Raw genomic sequence first — 18,362 nt, 5'->3', positions numbered from 1 at the left:
GTTCATCTGATTTTTCTGACGTTTCGCCAGCACGAGTGGCTGGCATTGTCAAAGCTTCATCCTCCATTGCCGGCAATGGAGGATGAAGCTTTGACAATGCCAGCCACTCGTGCTGGCGAAACGTCAGAAAAATCAGATGAACGTCGGCCGAAGAACCCGAGACAGAAGCCAATAGGCAGTTTGTCAACAAGTGGCCACGAAAGCCTCAACAATTTTGAGTCAATTCATAACTGAGTCCGAGTCTAGCAGCCGCTGGCTGGCTGGCCGCTTAGGTGGTGCTGCTGCTGCATGGCTGGCAGACAGCACCGCATGTAGAGGATGCGCGTAACTGCGCGGCGGCAGTTTGAAAGATCGGTGAGACACAACACACACAGCTGCTTCTCTTTTCTCCAAAAGCCTGTTGAACCTACTTGTTGACAGTTTCTATCTTTCCCCTAGTGATATATCCTTCTAAATCCTTTAGCCATTCCTGCACTTTATGTCAGTATTTTTGTTTAGGCATTTGTATTGCCTTTTGCCTGCTTCATTTGCTACATTTTTATATTTTCTAGTTTCACCAACTATATTCAACATCTCCTGTCATATCCAAGTATTTCTAACTAGGCCTTGTCTTTTTCCATATTTCATCCTCTGCTACCTTTACTATTTCATATCTGAAAGCTACCATTCATCTTCTACTGCATTCCTTTCCGCTGTTTTGGTCAATCATTGCCTAAAATCATCTGCAGAGCTAGGTGACATAAAATCGTACTGCTGTGATGGGTGACAGCTTCATGTCTATATTCATTCATTGTGCTGTTCACAGTAGCTTACCTGCATTCCTATTTTCTTATTTATTATTACCTATATTTGATTTTGTATTCACCTGCCCATAAGTCCTATACCTAACTCCAAACTATGAATTATTTTGGAATAAAGGAGATGATTCACAAAAGGGCGTAGAGATTGGCTGGCTTTCAGAATACACTTCCTTTTTCAAACTTGTAGGAAAAATATGCACACAGGTGTGCGCCCCCCCCCCCCCCCCCCCCACACACACACACACTTGAATATGCCTGCCTCCCTAAATTGTGCTCAGTCAACTAAGCATGTTTCTCCGACAAGCTTGAGAAAGGAAATGCATTCTTAAAGCTAGCCAATCTCTGTACCTTTTGTTTGTGTACTTCTGACAATGCAATGCTTCTGCCTTTCGGTGAGTCATCTCCTGTATTCCTAGATAATAATTCTCAATCAGAACTTTCCGTACATTATTGTAACTCAGACTGTCCATTTCCAGTATTAAATTTTCTGACCTATCCACCCAAAAAGGTATCTAACATTTCACACTGCAAGCCATATAGTGTCAGTTTTGTTTCTCCTGATGGCAGACAACATTCTCCTGACTGAGTATTTTATGCCCAGAGATGCGAATGGGGGACTGTTTTAGCTCCAGAATATTTTACCCAAGAAGATGCCATCATCATTTAACCATACAGTAGAGCTGTATTTAAATAACATCTGTAGTTTCCCCTTGCTTTCAGTTGTTCCCAGCATCAGTATAGCAGAGCCGGTTTGGTAGATGTTACAGTGCCAGATCAGTCAATCATCCAGCTGTTGCTGCTGCGACTACTGGAAAGGCTGCTGCCCTTAAACAATGACACGTTTGTGTGGCCTCTCAACAGAAAACCCTCCATTGCATTGCACCTATGGTAGAGCTATCTGTATCGCTGAGGCACACAAGCCACCTCACCAACGGCAAGGCCTACGGTTCGTCAGACATTCTTTCAGCCCCTTCATCATCTGTAGAGCTAGTTGGCATATAAACTTGCACTGCTGCGATGAATGTTGGTTTCCTGTCTATCTCAGCTGCAATAATGAGTTCACTGTGCTGTTGACACTATGAGGTTCATTCGGATGAAACCTGGTCAGTGCATCTACCTTTTTTGCCTTACACATAAGATGGCACTACATAACTGTGGGTATTGTGGCACCATCTATTGGTAGAGATTGACGCGTGTGCATCATTTGATGTTGCATAGCGCCAGTGCGGTTTCATGCCGAAGAGCAGTTGGTCACACAAATTATCATCCACTACCGAACATGCAGGTGAATAAACGAGAAGTGAGTCGGTTATTGGCGGTGGAGGGAGTTGAAGGCTGTGAAATGTATCGACACATGAAGGCTGTGTACAGTGAGTCAAGTCTGTGTCGACGTGTTTTGGAATGGTACAAACGATTCCTTGAGGGGCAGGAGTCACTGGAAGGTGATGCTCGTCCTGGACAGTCTCATCGTGTCATCACACCTGAAGTGGTTGCGGAAGTGAATGCTTTAGTCTTGGACAATCGCAAAATCACCGAGGACAAGTTCCATTGGTTACACTACCACCGCCCACACCATAGTGCATCAGAACTGGAACTTTTGAAAAATCTGTGCGCACTGGGTTCCCCACCAACTGACTGTTGAACAGCGCAGTACTTGAATGGCACTGTCTTTGAGTCATCTGCAACATTATCATGAGGAGGAATAGGGCTTTCTGTCGCATATTGTCCCAGGTGATGATTCACAACGGACAATGAAGTGTGTGTCGGGGTCCAGGCATGGATCCAACAGCAGCCTACTACTTTCTTCAAGGATGGAATCGACTGGCTAGTGTCGCGATGGGATAAATATGCCAACAGTTTTGGCAACTATTTTTGAGTGTGTCTACTGTGTATAACTACATATTTGAGTTAATAAAATCGTTTCCGTTACTTTACACTAGTGACCGGGCTGCATTTGAATGCCCCATATATCTTAACCATAATCCTATTTTCGTATTCATTATTAGGTCTGCTCCTGCACTACCCTTCTTGACTTTGTGTTGATAACCCAGTAGTGACCCGATCAGAAGCATGTAGCCAGTGGAATCAATACTGGTGATGCGATTTTGGCAACTAGTTTCACTGGTGCTGAATTACTTAATTCTTCAAGATGTGCTATGAGGTTTTTGGAGTATTTACACTTTCGCTGTGTTTACAAACTCAAAGTTATGGGTACTTTGTTTGTATATATTTTTTTATTTTTGAAATTTTTGTCTGTCTTTAGCAGCTGTCGTCCAAATACTGTAACTTATAAATTGTACAGTTCAATTAAATATTTATAAAACACTAAACTTACTTCAACTGAAAAGCTGTTATGTTTGGTTGAAAGATATTAACTTTGATTGAAAACTATTAGGTTTTGTTTGAAATTTCTGGTTTGTTTGTGTTAGTTAATTGCCATGTTCAGTGTGTTATCTAGTGGCCATACACAAAGGAGAAAAAACATTAAGTGTGAGAAGAACAAAACCAGCTACCAATTGTACTCTAAAAACTGAAAATGGGTACCGCCAGACACCACACTTGCTAGGTGGTACCCTTTAAATCGGCCGCGGTCCACTAGTATACATCGGACCCGCGTGTCGCCACTATCAGTGATTGCAGACCGAGCGCCGCCACACGGCAGGTCTAGTCTAGAGAGACTCCCTAGCACTCGCCCCAGTTATACAGCCGACTTTGCTAGCGATGGTTCACTGACTACATACGCTCTCATTTGCAGAGACGACAGTTTAGCATAGCCTTCAGCTACGTCATTTGCTATGACCTAGCAAGGCACCATATTCAGTTACTCTATGTCTTCTGAACAGATAATATTGTGAATCATGTACTGTCAAGAGCAACGTTCCTCATTAATGGATTAAAGTTAAGTATCAAACTAATTATGTCCGCTTTCTGAACTCTCATTCCTTGTAATGTTCCAGACCTCATGTCAGTATATTTCTTCCCTCCACACACCAGCCTGCATGAGCTAAAACATGTGCATTTCGGCCTCCCCTCGTAACATGGTGTTAGCTCTTCTGCCAACACAACAACTTTTGTGATTAAGGATATGCTAGAATTTGAAGCCATTTTGAATATTTTTCGACCATGAATGTCTCAAGACATATGTATTTTTTTTAAATTACCACTACCAGTCATAAACTTTGTCAACTGTTGTTTTATTTATTTATTTAGTGACATGTTTAGAGGGAATACCTCATCTTCAGGCTAAATGGCGTATCAAAAACAATTTTACAATAAGGTCATACTGACGTTACATAGTCTTTTCATAAATGCTGTGGTTGTCCTGTGGAATAAGAGAAAACTTAGTAAGAGGCGATGTCACTTTGGAAGCTGGACTGATGTTTGCATGAAAATGTTTTGTAACTGTCACTCACTTTGTTCTTCTGCCGTGGCAGTCTCGTTGTGAAGTGCTGAGGTGTCTCCATTTCCGTGGCTCTCTTGGCTTTCTTGGTCACTGTTCACAAATTTTCACTAATGTAACAGTAACTTGGAAACAAGATAACAAACAAATCTGTTTGGTGCACTGGACAATATGGCAGTCGAAATACAGCTGGTTTCGATTTGTCTATCGGTTTGTTGATCTATGTGGTGTCAGATGTTTACGTGTCTTCTGCACATCTTGTTATCGTATTACAGATGTAGGTTGACAAAATACATTACAGTTTGAGCCCCTATTACAATATTATTGAACACATCATGATATAAACTATTTATTTTACATATTTCTAAAGTATTGCTGAGGCTAGAGTCAAACAACTGTCAGGTTATGTATCTTTTATTCTAAGAGTAATGTAGTGAAAATGGAAAAGAAATGTGAATTTTTGAAGTCCGTCATTTCATTCAGGATCTCGTTACTCCCCATGTGGCCATGGATGAATATTTCCATTTCTTCCAAGATGTCCATTTGCCAGCTATTTTCTAAATTATGTAGTACTTTGAGATCATTGTCTATTGTAACACTGTGTCCTGTTTCATTTATATGTTTCGCTATAGCTGATTTATTCAGTTTGCCAAGTCTGAAACAGTCAATGTGTTCTTCAAAGCGGGGTTTAAAATTTCTTCCCTTTTGGCCAATGTAATATTTGTTGCAATGACTTCATGTAATTCTATAAATTCCTGATTTGTTGAGTTTTTCTGTGGGATGTGAGATATCGTGTGTCAATTTCTTATTTAAGTTGTTGTTGGTGGCAAAGTTGATCCTGATGTGTGTGTGTTTTTTAACACATTGCAGTCGGGCCACAGATACTACTGCAATCCCTCAGAAGTCGTAGACTTTTGCACCTTTTTTACATGGCTCCTGACCAAAAGGTAATGAAGGAAAGCAAAACCTTTTAACTGATGTGTGTGTTATCATCCTATATCTAAACATTTGTTTAAAGTTTTTTGTAAGATATCATATGTTTACAGAATTATTATATTTTGAAAATTAGATGATTCAGAGGTAGAAAAAAAGTTTGAAATTGCAAGAAATCAGAATTTATTATAAAATAAATGTACAAAATTATTTCATTGAATTTTTACAACTCTTTTCATTGAGTAAAATTTGTCTTTGTGTGATATTGCTTGAAACAGTCAGGTAGACACAATCCTACATTACATTCTTCACACCACCATCTCGTCTCCCTTCTCACTCGTTTGCCAGTACTCCGTGCGCCCTTCTCAGAGCAAACAATGCAATATCTTGATGCATATTTCTTGCTTGTTGTCGATGGGACGTGAGTGGGGAAATGCCTTGCTGTTAGCCTGTTTGCTGCTGAACCCTGCTTTTCATTTTCGTTGAAAACTTTGCCGGATTTCTCCAGTATTTGTTTTCCCAGGTTCACCATAAAAGTAAACAAGCTGGTTCGTTTGTGAGAGACAGGCCGAAGTTTCTTGTACAGAATGTAAGAATTGACCACGCACATCATAAATACATGAAAAAATACCTTTTTCCACCATTTCATTGTTCGTCGTTGAAAATAGTAGTAGGTCACCAGCTGATCTCCATGATCAACACCAGTTTTATTTTTATTATAATCAAGTATGAGATCAGGCTTCAGTTTTTCTACCATTCCAGCCTTGGATTTTGTCTTAGTGACACTACTTGTCATTCTATGTTTGGTAGAAAGGGCAAACACATCCCTAGTATCTTTCCAGTGAAGTGCTAGCACGGAATTTTTTCTCTTGAATACGATTTCACCTCTTCTTAGTTTATTCTGTTTGAATTCCTGTGGTAGGCCTCTTCTGTTTCTCATTACTGTGCCAACAGCAGATGTGCTCTCATCAAACAACTTTTCAAATAATTTTACAGAAGTATAAAAGCGGTCCATGTACAATGTATGACCCTTACGTAGATAACTGTTGCACAAACGTAGCACCACTCAATCTGCACTGTTGTCTTTTTCACCTGCACCGGTGTACACTTCACAGTTCAAAACATATCCTGTTGCTGAATCACTTAGAATGAAAAATTTTATACCATACCTGCTCGGTTTGTTCTTGATATATACTCAAAATCGAATTCTCCCTCTGAATGGACATAAACCTTCATCAACTGTGAGATTCTCGCCAGGAGAAAAACTGTTCTTGCTTTTCAGTACAAAGTTATCAAAAAAAGGTCGGATTTTGTGTATAGGATCATGGTTTGGTTGACCCCTTCGTACATAATTGTCGTTGTTATTTACGTGAAGCATAAAGTAAATTGACCTAAATCTGTCTCTTTTCATGATTTTTGCAGGTAAGGAGGAATCTAGCATTAGGTCATTGCTCCAATAGTCCGTAATATTTGGTTTGTGAACAAGGCACATGTGAATAATTATAGCAAAAAACTGATACATCTCATGTAGCTTCACAGCAGACCAATTGGCCCAAAGCGACCTGGAAGTTATTTTATTTTGCATCCGCAATTTGGAAATTGTTGCTGCAGCGTAGTGGTTTGTTTCTGTCTTTATATTTTTGATGACATTTGCGTCAATAAAGACGTTCCAACAGTCAAATTCAGTGCTTTCGGCGCTCAAAGGTGCCAAGACATTACTTACGCCTTCAAAGAGCGGTAATTGTTGTAGGACATCGTCATTTACCCATTCAACAACGTTGTTTTGGGACTGCTGCTGTTGTATTCTGCCTCTGCCTTTTTGAATGGGAGCTTCACACTCTTCTAATACGTCTGATGGCTCATTTTGATTTTCGGACCACTCGTTGTTACCTTCGAAATAAATGACATAAGTCAGTGAAACTGCCGAGATTATAATTGTGATTCGTAAACACAATGACTGACCATTATAATTACCATCTATTTCAGAAGAACTATTTTCAGTTTGAAATCCATCACTGTCAATTTCAGATCCAGATTCTTCCAGCAGCCTCAGAATTTCCTCTTCAGTCAAACTGTCCCCCATTTTACGACAAACGTTTGCGATAAAGACAACTACATAAGCACACTGCAAGAGTGAATACGCGGGAATTGTTTTGGCGCCTTTTTTGAGTGACATAACGCTTAGAGGATGCAGGAACACCATCTAGCGGTCGTCCGATGTACTACAAGACCGGAACACTCAACTCCAGATGTCACTGCACGGATATAATGCGCCGCAACCTGAAATAATAATCGAGAAGGCGGCGCTCGGAGAATCTCCGAGCGCCGACTGTTACGGCAATAAATGCGCGCTCGTAGTTTCTACGGGCAACGACCGGAATGTGTTAAACAGCTTGACTATTTTGTCTGATATGGCACCTAAATATGGTAATGTTATGTACTTGAGTTTTTGGATGTTGAGTGAGGAAATTGTGTCACATTGTTTGTTGTTATTTTTAGTTGTGCGTTGTGATAGTGTGTCTATCTCATGTTTGTGACAGCCATTATTATGTGCAATGTATTTGATAGTGTTCATTTCTGTCTCATAGTTGGCAGCATTAAGTGGGAATTTCTGTGCTTTGTTTACGAAGGATCTGAATGCAGCTTGTCTATGTGAGTTGGGATGTGTGGAAGATTTATTAATGACTGTGTCTGTGTATGTTAGGGTTTGGTCTATGTTACTTATTGTCATGTCTAGAAAATTAATTCTGTTATTTTTCTCAGTTCTATGGTGAACTGGGTGTTGTGTAAATTATTGAATCTGTTTAATAGAGTTTCTATTTCTTCATCAGTTCCATTGTATACAATGAATGTGTCATCAACATATCTGCAGTAGTGTACTGTTTTCTGGGTTTTTATGTTTTTGTTTTTAAGAAGTTTATTTTCAAGGTGGTTAATGAATATTTCTGCAATGATTCCACTTAGAGGACTTCCCGTTGCTACGCCTACATCTTGTTTGTACATTTTGCCATTAAATGTGAAATAATTGTGTGAAAGAACAAGTTTTATACTAACAAGTATTTCAGACACACAAAAACATTAAAATGAAAATACTGAAAACCAACCTAAGCACAAACTTCAACAAAGTCTGTTTGAAAGAGGATTTCACCCCCCAAGTTCTTTCTCTGCCAAGTTGGCTCTAAAGAAAGGTGAAAAAAAAATGGTTGAGAACTGAGGTGAAACAACAGTACAAAAAGAAAAATCACTTCAATATATCAGAATATAAATTGCACTTAGAATTACTACTACTCACGCATCCATCTCAAGTACCTTTCTTCCAGGATGTCATAAATTAAACTCTACACGAAAATTACAACAGAATTAAAGCAACACATATGAAGAAACTAGGTCAACTCAGAAAATCAAACACTTACCTCACTTACAACACCAAAAGTCAGACTTCCCGCAAAAAATTTTCCCGAGAGTAGTCAGTTCCCCAAACATTCATTTTAACATCAATAAACTCTCTCTACTAAACAAAGGCCTTAAAAATAACCTAAAACCAGAACTCAATCAGCAGTACATTAAAGACATCATTTGCTCAGTCAGCAGATATATCCAAACTAAACAAAAATGAACAAACAGTAATAGGACTTAAAACTAACAAATTAATAGAGAAACACCTTAACAATAATCCACTAAAAGAATCTAAAGAAGAGAACCAGTTACTTAAAAATATCAACAAGTAGCTCATTGAGGGCACTGCACTAGCAGTAAAATCTGACAAAGGCAATGCGGTAGTTATCATGGACAAACATGAATATATAAATAAAACACTTGAGATCTTTCAGAATAATCATATAAAAGAAGTCTCTCGTGACCCCACACAGAAATTCAACAGTAAACTAAAGAAACAGTTGAATAAAACACGCTTCTTATTAACGAGGGAAGATACACAGAGATTAAAAATTATGAACCCAACAGCCCCAAAGTTAAGAGCCCAGCCTAAGATCCATAAACCTATCCCTATCAGACCAATTGTCAATGCTATAAATCATCCGGGCTACAAAGTTATGCGTAAGCTGCATTCAATTTTATAAAAAAAATATGAATTTATAAAACCTCTTTTTCAGTGAAAAATAGCTACCAAGCAATTCAAAGTGTTGAAGATCTTCATATTCCATCCAATGCAAAGCTTGTCTCCCTTGACATAGTAAACTTATATAGCAGCATACCCATCAAAGAATCCATGGATATAATCAAAATAACTTATTGTCATCATTGATAGGCATGTGTGTATTGATGAGTGTGTATGTTTTGTTTGCACACTTGGCGGTGATTGTTATTAGTCTATTGTTTACAGGCTTCACATGAGTTACTGAGTTGAGTATGCTCTTTTTGACTGCAACACCAACTCCTAAATGTGGTGTATTTTTGAGTATCCATTTGTCTGTTTTGCTTTTGAAAAGTCTATAGTTCCCGAAATCCATTACATTTTCGTCGGTCAGTCTTGTTTCTTGGAGTGCCAGTATTTCCAATTTTTGTTCATTAAGGATTTTCTCTAGTTCATACAGCTTCCCTACCTGCAAGAGAGAATTTATATTTAATGTTCCGAAAAATGTTTTGGTATTTGGGAGAAGTTGGCCAGAGGTGTCCGACTCCCTCTGTATGCGTGTCAAGCCAGACTCCCCAGATTCCGATAGTCTGGTTGTGCTGTTGATGGTAGCAGTGGATCGATTACCGCCTGGAGTACAAATTTGTTTCCTGTCACGCTTCGTAGTACTTGATCACCACAAGTTTTTGACTGTAGTCCAGCTTCATAGGACTGGACTGGATAGTTCGAGAACATATATTTCCAGCTCCACCTCTGGTGATCAGACGCTGACCACTTTGCCGCTTGTTGCAAGTCAGACGCAGAGTGAATTTAAGTCAGTTGATCCGCCCTCTCTGCCATTGGGGTTTCCTCTCTCCTGCCTTCAAGACTGGTGACCATTTTCCTCATTCCCTCAGTTGATCCGCAGGTGCTTATTTGGCTATGCCTTAGTCACACTAGAAGACATATTATCCAAAATTCCACAAAACCATGTCAAAATCTTACTAGGCGATTTCAATGCGCAGTTCGGCAAAGAAAGAAAATACAGGAAAACAATAGAAAACTTCTCAGCACATAAATGAACTAATCAAAATGGACGAGATTGGTCGAATTCTGCAGGATATTCAACCTTAAAATCATGTCAACATATTTCAGGAAGAAACCATCAAAACAAATGACATGGAGATCATCCAACTCACTCATTGGTGAATTCCAAATTGACCATGTAGCAATTTCCTATCCAAACCACAGAGAAATCATGAATATCCAAGTAAGAAAGGGGGGAAATGTAGAGTTAGACCATTACTTAACAAGAATCAAACTACAGTTAAAACCTCAGAGGTTCACGACAAGGAAGCCACTAATCCCAAAATTTGACACTAGCTGGATCCAACCATCTTTCACGGAAGAATTAGAGAAAAAAAAACCCAAAAAATTGGAAGCAACTCGGAAGCAAACTAATCGAAACCACACAAACACTGATACCTCTGCAAAAAAGAAAAAAAAAAACCACCCTTGGTAGAACAAAGAATGTGAACAAGCAATCCAATCTCGACAGAAAGTATACAGTAGCTGGAACAGCAGAAAGATTGAGAAGAATTACAAAAACTTCTTGGCAGTGAGGAAAGAGACAGCCCAATTAATCAGAAAGACTAAAAGAAAATTCGAAAAGGACCAGCTACTTGAAATCAAGAAAGACTTTGAAAGAGGCAATACGCGAACTTTTTACAAGAATATCAAAACAAAACTCACAGCATATCAGCGGCAAAATCTTTGCTTCATTAAAGGAAATGGGCAATTTGCACTGAACAATCAAGAAAATTGCAAAGAACTTGCAAGATATTTTGAAAAACTGCTGAACTGCCCAGAAACAACGCAAAGATTTCCGACTCAGGAACCTGAATCCACAAACCTAAACTCATTATCACCGGATGTAGAGCAAATCACCAAACAGATCAAACATCTTAAAAACAATAAAGCTGCAGGTGAAGATGAAATCATTGCAGAACTCCTGAAATCAGCAGACCCAAATGCTATAAAAGAAATCACGGAACTAATACAAGACATTTGGCAAACAGATCAAATTCCGGACGACAGGAAAAATGCATTAATTCATCCTCTACACAAGAAAGGAGATAGATCGGATGTAAACAGCAATAGGGGAACCTCATTGATGTCAGTAGCTTACAAAATTCCATCCCAGTGCCTTCTCGATAGAGCACAGCAACAACTAGAACCAAAAATTGGAGAATATTGGGCAGGAGTCAGACCAGGCCATTCATAATCTGCAATGAACAAGCACCAAAATTCATGGAGACAAAATATGGCAAAATTAAACAAGTCCCACAATTTAAATATCTCAGTGAAACGATTCAGGAAAATGGAATAGAAAGGAAAGCTAACGAAGTCAGATGCCAAAAGATGCACACAGCTTATCGACTCACTCGAAATATCTACAGTAAAAAGTGTGTGGCCAAGCACACAAAACTATGACATTACAATACTGTCTCAAAACCGGAATGCCTATATGGATCAGAGACACTAATTTTAAACAGAAATACAGACATAGAAAACATTCAGAAAAATGAATGGAAGATCATAAGAAAAATATTAGGCCCAAAACTTGTAGATGAACAGTATTGGCTCAGAGGCAAACAGGAAAACAAACAATACTCTAATATTCACAGTGACACTAGAAAACGCAGATTAAGATTCTATGGACACATCAAAAGAATGAATCCCAACAGACTAACAAAGCAAATAGTTAAATTCTATGAAAACAGGAGTAAATCTAAAACAGACTCAGTGAAATGGATTTATGAAATCAAAACAGATTTGAAACTAGCAGGAAGTACACCAGAGGATATCCAAAACTGGGAAAACTTCAGATCGAAAATTCACAAGTGGCAAGTTGACCAAGTGGAGAAGCCAAAGAAGAAGACTGGAGCAACGTGGTCTCAAGAAAGCAAAGAAGTCCACAGCAAAAGAATGAAAGAAGTATGGGCACAAAGAAAGGCACACACATGCCACTAAGTACTTTGCATAGTCCTAATGGGCTCATTCGCAAATACATATTAATTTATTAAAACGTCAGACTATGTCCACAGCTGAAGTAGTTGAATTAATAGAATTGCTAGACCTTGTTCTTTCACACAATTATTTCACATTTAATGGCAAAATGTACAAACAAGATGTAGGCGTGACAATGGGAAGTCCTCTAAGTGGAATCATTGCAGAAATTTTCATTAACCACCTTGAAAATAAACTTCTTAACAACAAAGACATAATAACCCAGAAAATAGTACACTACTGCAGATATGTTGATGACACATTCACTGTAAACAATGGAACTGATGAAGAAATAGAAACTCTATGAAAACAGATTCAATAATTTACACAACATCCAGTTCACCATAGAACTGAGAAAGATAACAGAATTAATTTTCTAGACATGACAATAAGTAACATAGACAGACACAGTCATTAATAAATCTTCCACACATCCCAACTCACATAGACAAGCTGCATTCAGATCCTTCGTAAACAAAGCACAGAAATTCCCACTTAATGCTGCCAACTATGAGACAGAAATGAACACTATCAAATACATTGCACATAATAATGGTTGTCACAAACATGAGATAGACACACTATCACAACGCACAACTAAAAATAACAACAAACAATGTGACACAATTTCCTCACACAACATCCAAAAACTCAAGTACATAACATTACCATATTTAGGTGCCATATCAGACAAAATAGCCAAGCTGTTTAAAAAACACACACACATCAGGATCAACTTTGCCACCAACAGCAACTTAAATAAGAAATTGACACACGATATCTCACATCCCACAGAAAAACTCAACAAATCAGGAATTTATAGAATTACATGCAGTCATTGCAACAAATATTACATTGGCCAAAAGGGAAGAAATTTTAAACCCCGCTTTAAAGAACACATTGACTGTTTCAGACTTGGCAAACTGAATAAATCAGCTATAGCGAAACATATAAATGAAACAGGACACAGTGTTACAATAGATAATAGACAGTTGTTTGACTCTAGCCCCAGCAATACTTAGAAATATGTAAAATAAATAGTTTATATCATGATGTGTTCAATAATATTGTAATAGGGGCTCAAATTGTAATGTATTTTGTCAACCTACATCTGTAATACGATAACAAGATGTGCAGAAGACACGTAAACATCTGACTCCACATAGATCAACAAATCGACAGTCAAATCGAAACCAGCTGTATTGCGACTGCCATATTGTCCAGTGCACCAAACAGATTTGTTTGTTATCGTGTTTCCAAGTTACTGTTACATTAGTGAAAATTTGTGAACAGTGACCAAGAAAACCAAGAAAGCCACGGAAATGGAAGCACCTCAGCGCTTCACAACGAGACTGCCACGGCAGAAGAACAAAGTGAGTGACAGTTACAAAACATTTTCATGCAAACATCAGTCCAGCTTCCAAAGTGACATCGCCTCTTACTAAGTTTTCTCTTCTTCCACAGGATAACCACAGCATTTATGAAAAGACTATGTAACATCAGTATGACCTTATTGTAAAATTGTTTTTGTTATGCCATTTAGCCTGAAGATGAGGTATTCTCTCGAAACATGTCGCTAAATAAATGATACAATAGTTGACAAAATTTATTACTGGTAATGATAATTAAGGGGGGAAAAAAGAAAAAAAAAACCTTACATAAGGATATGGTAGTCATTTGGTACCCTAATAATGAATAAGCATAGCAAAGTAGGAAAAAGACATGGTGAAAACAGATGTTGCACTAATTGTAATATTGTTTAATCCAAAAACACCGTTTAACAACAATACTTGTCAGGCTTGTGAAACTTAAGATTATTTCATTTTCTTCCTGATCTGAGGCACCTGTATGTTCTTCACCTCATAGTCTACTGGTTAGCATTGCGTCTAGATTGGTGGTGTCCCGGATTCAATTCCCCACCAGATCGCAGATTTTGTTCACTCAGTTGCTAAGTGTTTCTGTTGTCCTCATCATTTCATCTCATCTTCATCAAGTGGCATCAAATAGAAAGACGGCACTAGCAGCTGAACAACCCCAGACGGGGCTGATGCCACAGAGTCATTTCATTTTTTTTCTTCATTGTTTTGTATTGAGTGGAGAATTTCAATTGTTCCTTGACTTTACTACTTTTTTCTTGTTCTAGCTTTGCTACAAAACATACGTTGGAGACCCACCGTAAGATACACACAGGAGAGCGAAATTACATATGCGACGTATGTGGTAAAAGTTTTATAGCGAAAGGCAGTTTAGATTACCACATTTTGACACATTCAGGAGAAAAACCACATCACTGCCCAGTTTGTGGGAAAGGGTAAGTACTTTATGTGTGCTTCATTAATTCTAGGAACTTCAAATATCAAATGTATAGTAGTATGATAAAGAACAGTGTATAAAGAGCGTATAAAGTAGTTAATTGCATCCTTAAAGGTATGAAATGTGTTGGGAAAGTAATGTGAATAACAACACTGCACAGACTAAATTCTGTTGCTCCCTTCTTCACACAGCAGTAATGCTGTATCATCCCTTGAACCAATACAGTCTGAATTTACTGCAATTGTTACACACTTGGTGAGAGCACCTGAAGTGAATGTTTAAACAATGGAAGTCCAGGGTGGAATAAGAACAATATGGGAAGCTTAGATTTTTCCTCACCACAAAGTGGATGCATTGAGTCACAGACAAATGCAATGAAAAGAATTCTAAGAATGTTTATCTCTCCAGCTAGATTTGTCATCAGAACTAGAACATGCACACTTCACACCAGCCTAACTCTGACACGTATGTCCACTGTCATTTCCTGGCACAAAGGTGGCTAGAAATGACAGTAGCCAGAGTCGTGCTTATGTGAATGTGTATGTCTTCTAGTTCTGATGAAGATAGTCTGAAAGCTGAAGATTTCTAGCTCTCTTTTCATTGTGCCTGTCTGCAACTTAATGCCTCCTCTGTATGGTGAGTGGCAATCTGTGCTTTTGATATTGATGAAGTGAAGTTTACTTTGTAAAGAACTTTATGAACTTAACTGGCAAAACCACGAGCAATGCTGTGCCATCAAATGGCAAAACTGCTTTCATGATTTACAAAAAGACAAAGAGCTAATGGAGTACATTTCCCACTGAGGGCATAAGTGTTTAAATGTCACATGGTCATTTTAGCATGCTGAGAAGAAGAGGAAGACAGTGCTAGCATGGAAAGACATTTGACCTCGAGACATACGACAGTGCAGGCGAAAGAGTGAAGTGTCTTGTGAAATAATACTGTTGATTGTTGGTGAGAATTCAGTAGGAAACTAAATTTAAAGATTGTCTTGCTTATCGAGTTTTAGCATAGGATGTGGGCAGGCAAAGAGTGTTGCAAGAAACCTCATGACTGAGCAGAACAAAAATCAATTGTGTCTCTTTATCTTCGAAATACTTTTAGAAGGAGCTAGAATGCCTCAAAACAGTGCCACCCGTGGGGAATTGTGTATTTTAGAATACGATCCTAAGGCACAACATCGAAAGTCTAGAGACTGAAAATGGGCAAATCGAAAGTAAAATAATTGCTCTTTTTTTTTATATATGAATGAACTTTTATTAGGAAGTCCTCTCAGAAAGGGTGGCATTTGTCCAACCAGGCACAGTTTAACAACCCCCCCCCCCCCCCAATTTGCTGGATCTCTCTCCGTACTACTTTTTTAATTCCCTCAGCTCAAGAAACTGCTCGAAAGGGCATTACTTTGCTGATGCTGCTGCTGCTGCTGCTGCTGCTGTCATGGTCTTCGGTCAGAAGACTAGTTTGATGCAGCTCTCCATGCTACTGTATCCTCTGAAAGCCCCTCCATTTGTGAATAACTACTGCAACCTACATCCTTTTGAACTTAATTACTGTATTCATCTCTCGGTCTCCCTCTAGAATTTTTACTCGCCGCACTTCCCTCCAGTACTAAACTGATAAAAGCTTGATGCCTCAGAATGCATCATAACAACTGATTCCTCTACAACGTAAAATCCAGGATGGAATGTAACAATACTATGAAAAGGATAGTTGCTTCTGACCGTATAGCGTAGCTGCTGAATTGCAAATAGGCACAAAAAAAAAAAAGGCTGTCAGAAAATGAGCTTTCGGGCAACAAGGCCTTTGTTGGAAATAGAAAACACACACACACACACACACACACACACACACACACACGATCGCAGTCTCTGGCTGCTGAGGCCACACTGCAAGCTGCAGCACAGGGGGACACAACTGCGCAGTAGTGTAAGGCTGGGGCAGGAATTGTAGGGAAGGATTGGGGGGGGGGGGTAAAATGCTGCTTGTGGGAGCATAAGGGACAAGTAGGAGAGAGCGTAGGGCAGCCGTGTGCAGTTAGGAGGTTAGACAGAGGGCAGGGGAGGGTTAGCACAAAAGGAGAGAGGTAAAAAGAGTGTGGGTGTTTAGTTGGATTAAAGGACTGTGTAGTGCCGGAGAGGAAACAGGGAAGGGGCTAGAGGGTAAGGACAAAGACTTGCAAAGGTTGAGGCCAGGAGGGTTACGGGAACATAGGATACGTTACAGGGAGAGTTCTCACCTACGCAGATCAGGAAATCAGGTGTTGGTGGGAAGGATCCAGATGGCACAGGCTGTGAAGCAGTCATTGAAGTGAAGAACATTGTGTCGGGTGGAGTGCTCGGCAATGAGGTGGTCCAGTTGTTTCTCAGCCACACTATGTCGGTGGCCGTTCGTGTGGACAGACGGCTTGTTAACTGTCGTGCCCACATAGAATGCACCACAGCTTAGCTTCTAGATCACATGACTGGTTTCACAAGTAGCCCTGCCTTTGGTGGGATAGGTGATGCTTGTGACTTGACTGGAGTAGGTGGTGGTGTGAGGATGTATGGGACAGGTCTTACATGTAGGTCTTTTACAGGGAAATGAGCCATTAGGCAAGGGGTTGGGAGCAGGAGTTGTGTAGGGATGGGCAAGGATATTGTGTAGGTTCAGTGGGTGGTGGAATACCACTGTGGGAGAGGTGGGAAGGATAGTGAGTAGGACATTCCTCATTTCAGGGCATGACGAGAGGTAGTCGAAATTCTGATGGAGAATGTGATTCAGTTGCTCCAGTCCTGGCTGGTATGGAGTCACGAGGAGAATGCTTCTCTGTGACCGGGCACCGGGGCTTCAGGCGATGGTTGGAGATTAGAGAGATAAGTCTCGGGAGTTTTGTACGAGGGTGGGAGAGCAGTTACACTTTGTGGAGGTCTCAGTGAAACTCTCGGTGCATTTCAAGAGAGGTAGGTCACTGCTACAGATGTGACGCCCTGGGGTGGCTAGGCTGTACCAAAGGGACTTCTGGTAAGGAATTGTGGCAGGTGTCGAATTGGTGGCGGTTCTTATATTTGATATGGCTGGAGGTAGTGATGTAGCCATCTTTGAGGTGGAGGTCGACATTGAGGAAGATGGCTTGTTGGGTTGAGTAGGACCAGGGGAAGTGAATAGAGGAGAAGGTGTTGAGGTTCTGGAGGAATGTGGATAGGGTGTTATCACCCTTAATACAGATCATGAAGATGTCAAATGAATCTGAACTTGATGAGGTGTTTGGAATTCTGGGTGTTTAGGAAGGATGGGAAGATCATGCACTGCTGCTTGCAGTTATGGCCTCAGCAGCCAGAGACTACACATTCGTGTGTGTGTGTGAGATGAAGACCCTGCTGGCCAAAAGCTCATTTTCTGGCAATCTTTTTGTTGTGCCTATCTGCTACTCAGAATCCCCATTATATGAGGAGTAGCAACTATCTTTTTCATAATACTGTATGTGATCTCTCCTTTTAGACAAGTTACACCACAATTTGTTTTCTCCTCAATACTGTTCCATTCTCTCTTATTAGTTACATGATGTAATAATCTAATATTCAGCTTTCTTCTGTAGCACCACATTTAAAACTTCTATACTCTTCTTGTCTGAATTGTTTATCATCCACATTTCACTTCCATATAAGGCTACATTCCAGAAAGACACTTTCAGAAAAGATTTCCTAATGTTGGTGTTGATGAATTTCTCTTCTTCAGAAACATTTTTTGTGCCATTTACAGTCTACATTTTTTATCTCACCCCCCCCCCCCCCCCTTC

General features: G+C 39.6%; 1 protein-coding gene across 1 annotated transcript in view; it reads left to right on the top strand.

The window, feature by feature from the left end:
• LOC126237533 (zinc finger protein 879-like) overlaps nucleotides 1–18,362 on the top strand; it is a 388,958-nt gene that overhangs the window by 231,940 nt on the left and 138,656 nt on the right. Inside the window, exon 6 of the mRNA XM_049947716.1 lies at nucleotides 14,418–14,585. Within this exon, the coding sequence (XP_049803673.1) occupies nucleotides 14,418–14,585 (168 nt within the window). The remainder of the gene's footprint in view (nucleotides 1–14,417; nucleotides 14,586–18,362) is intronic.

The sequence above is a fragment of the Schistocerca nitens genome, chromosome 2 (assembly GCF_023898315.1).
Source record: "Schistocerca nitens isolate TAMUIC-IGC-003100 chromosome 2, iqSchNite1.1, whole genome shotgun sequence".
NCBI lineage: Eukaryota > Metazoa > Arthropoda > Insecta > Orthoptera > Acrididae > Schistocerca > Schistocerca nitens.
This window is presented reverse-complemented; position numbering and strand designations above follow the sequence as displayed.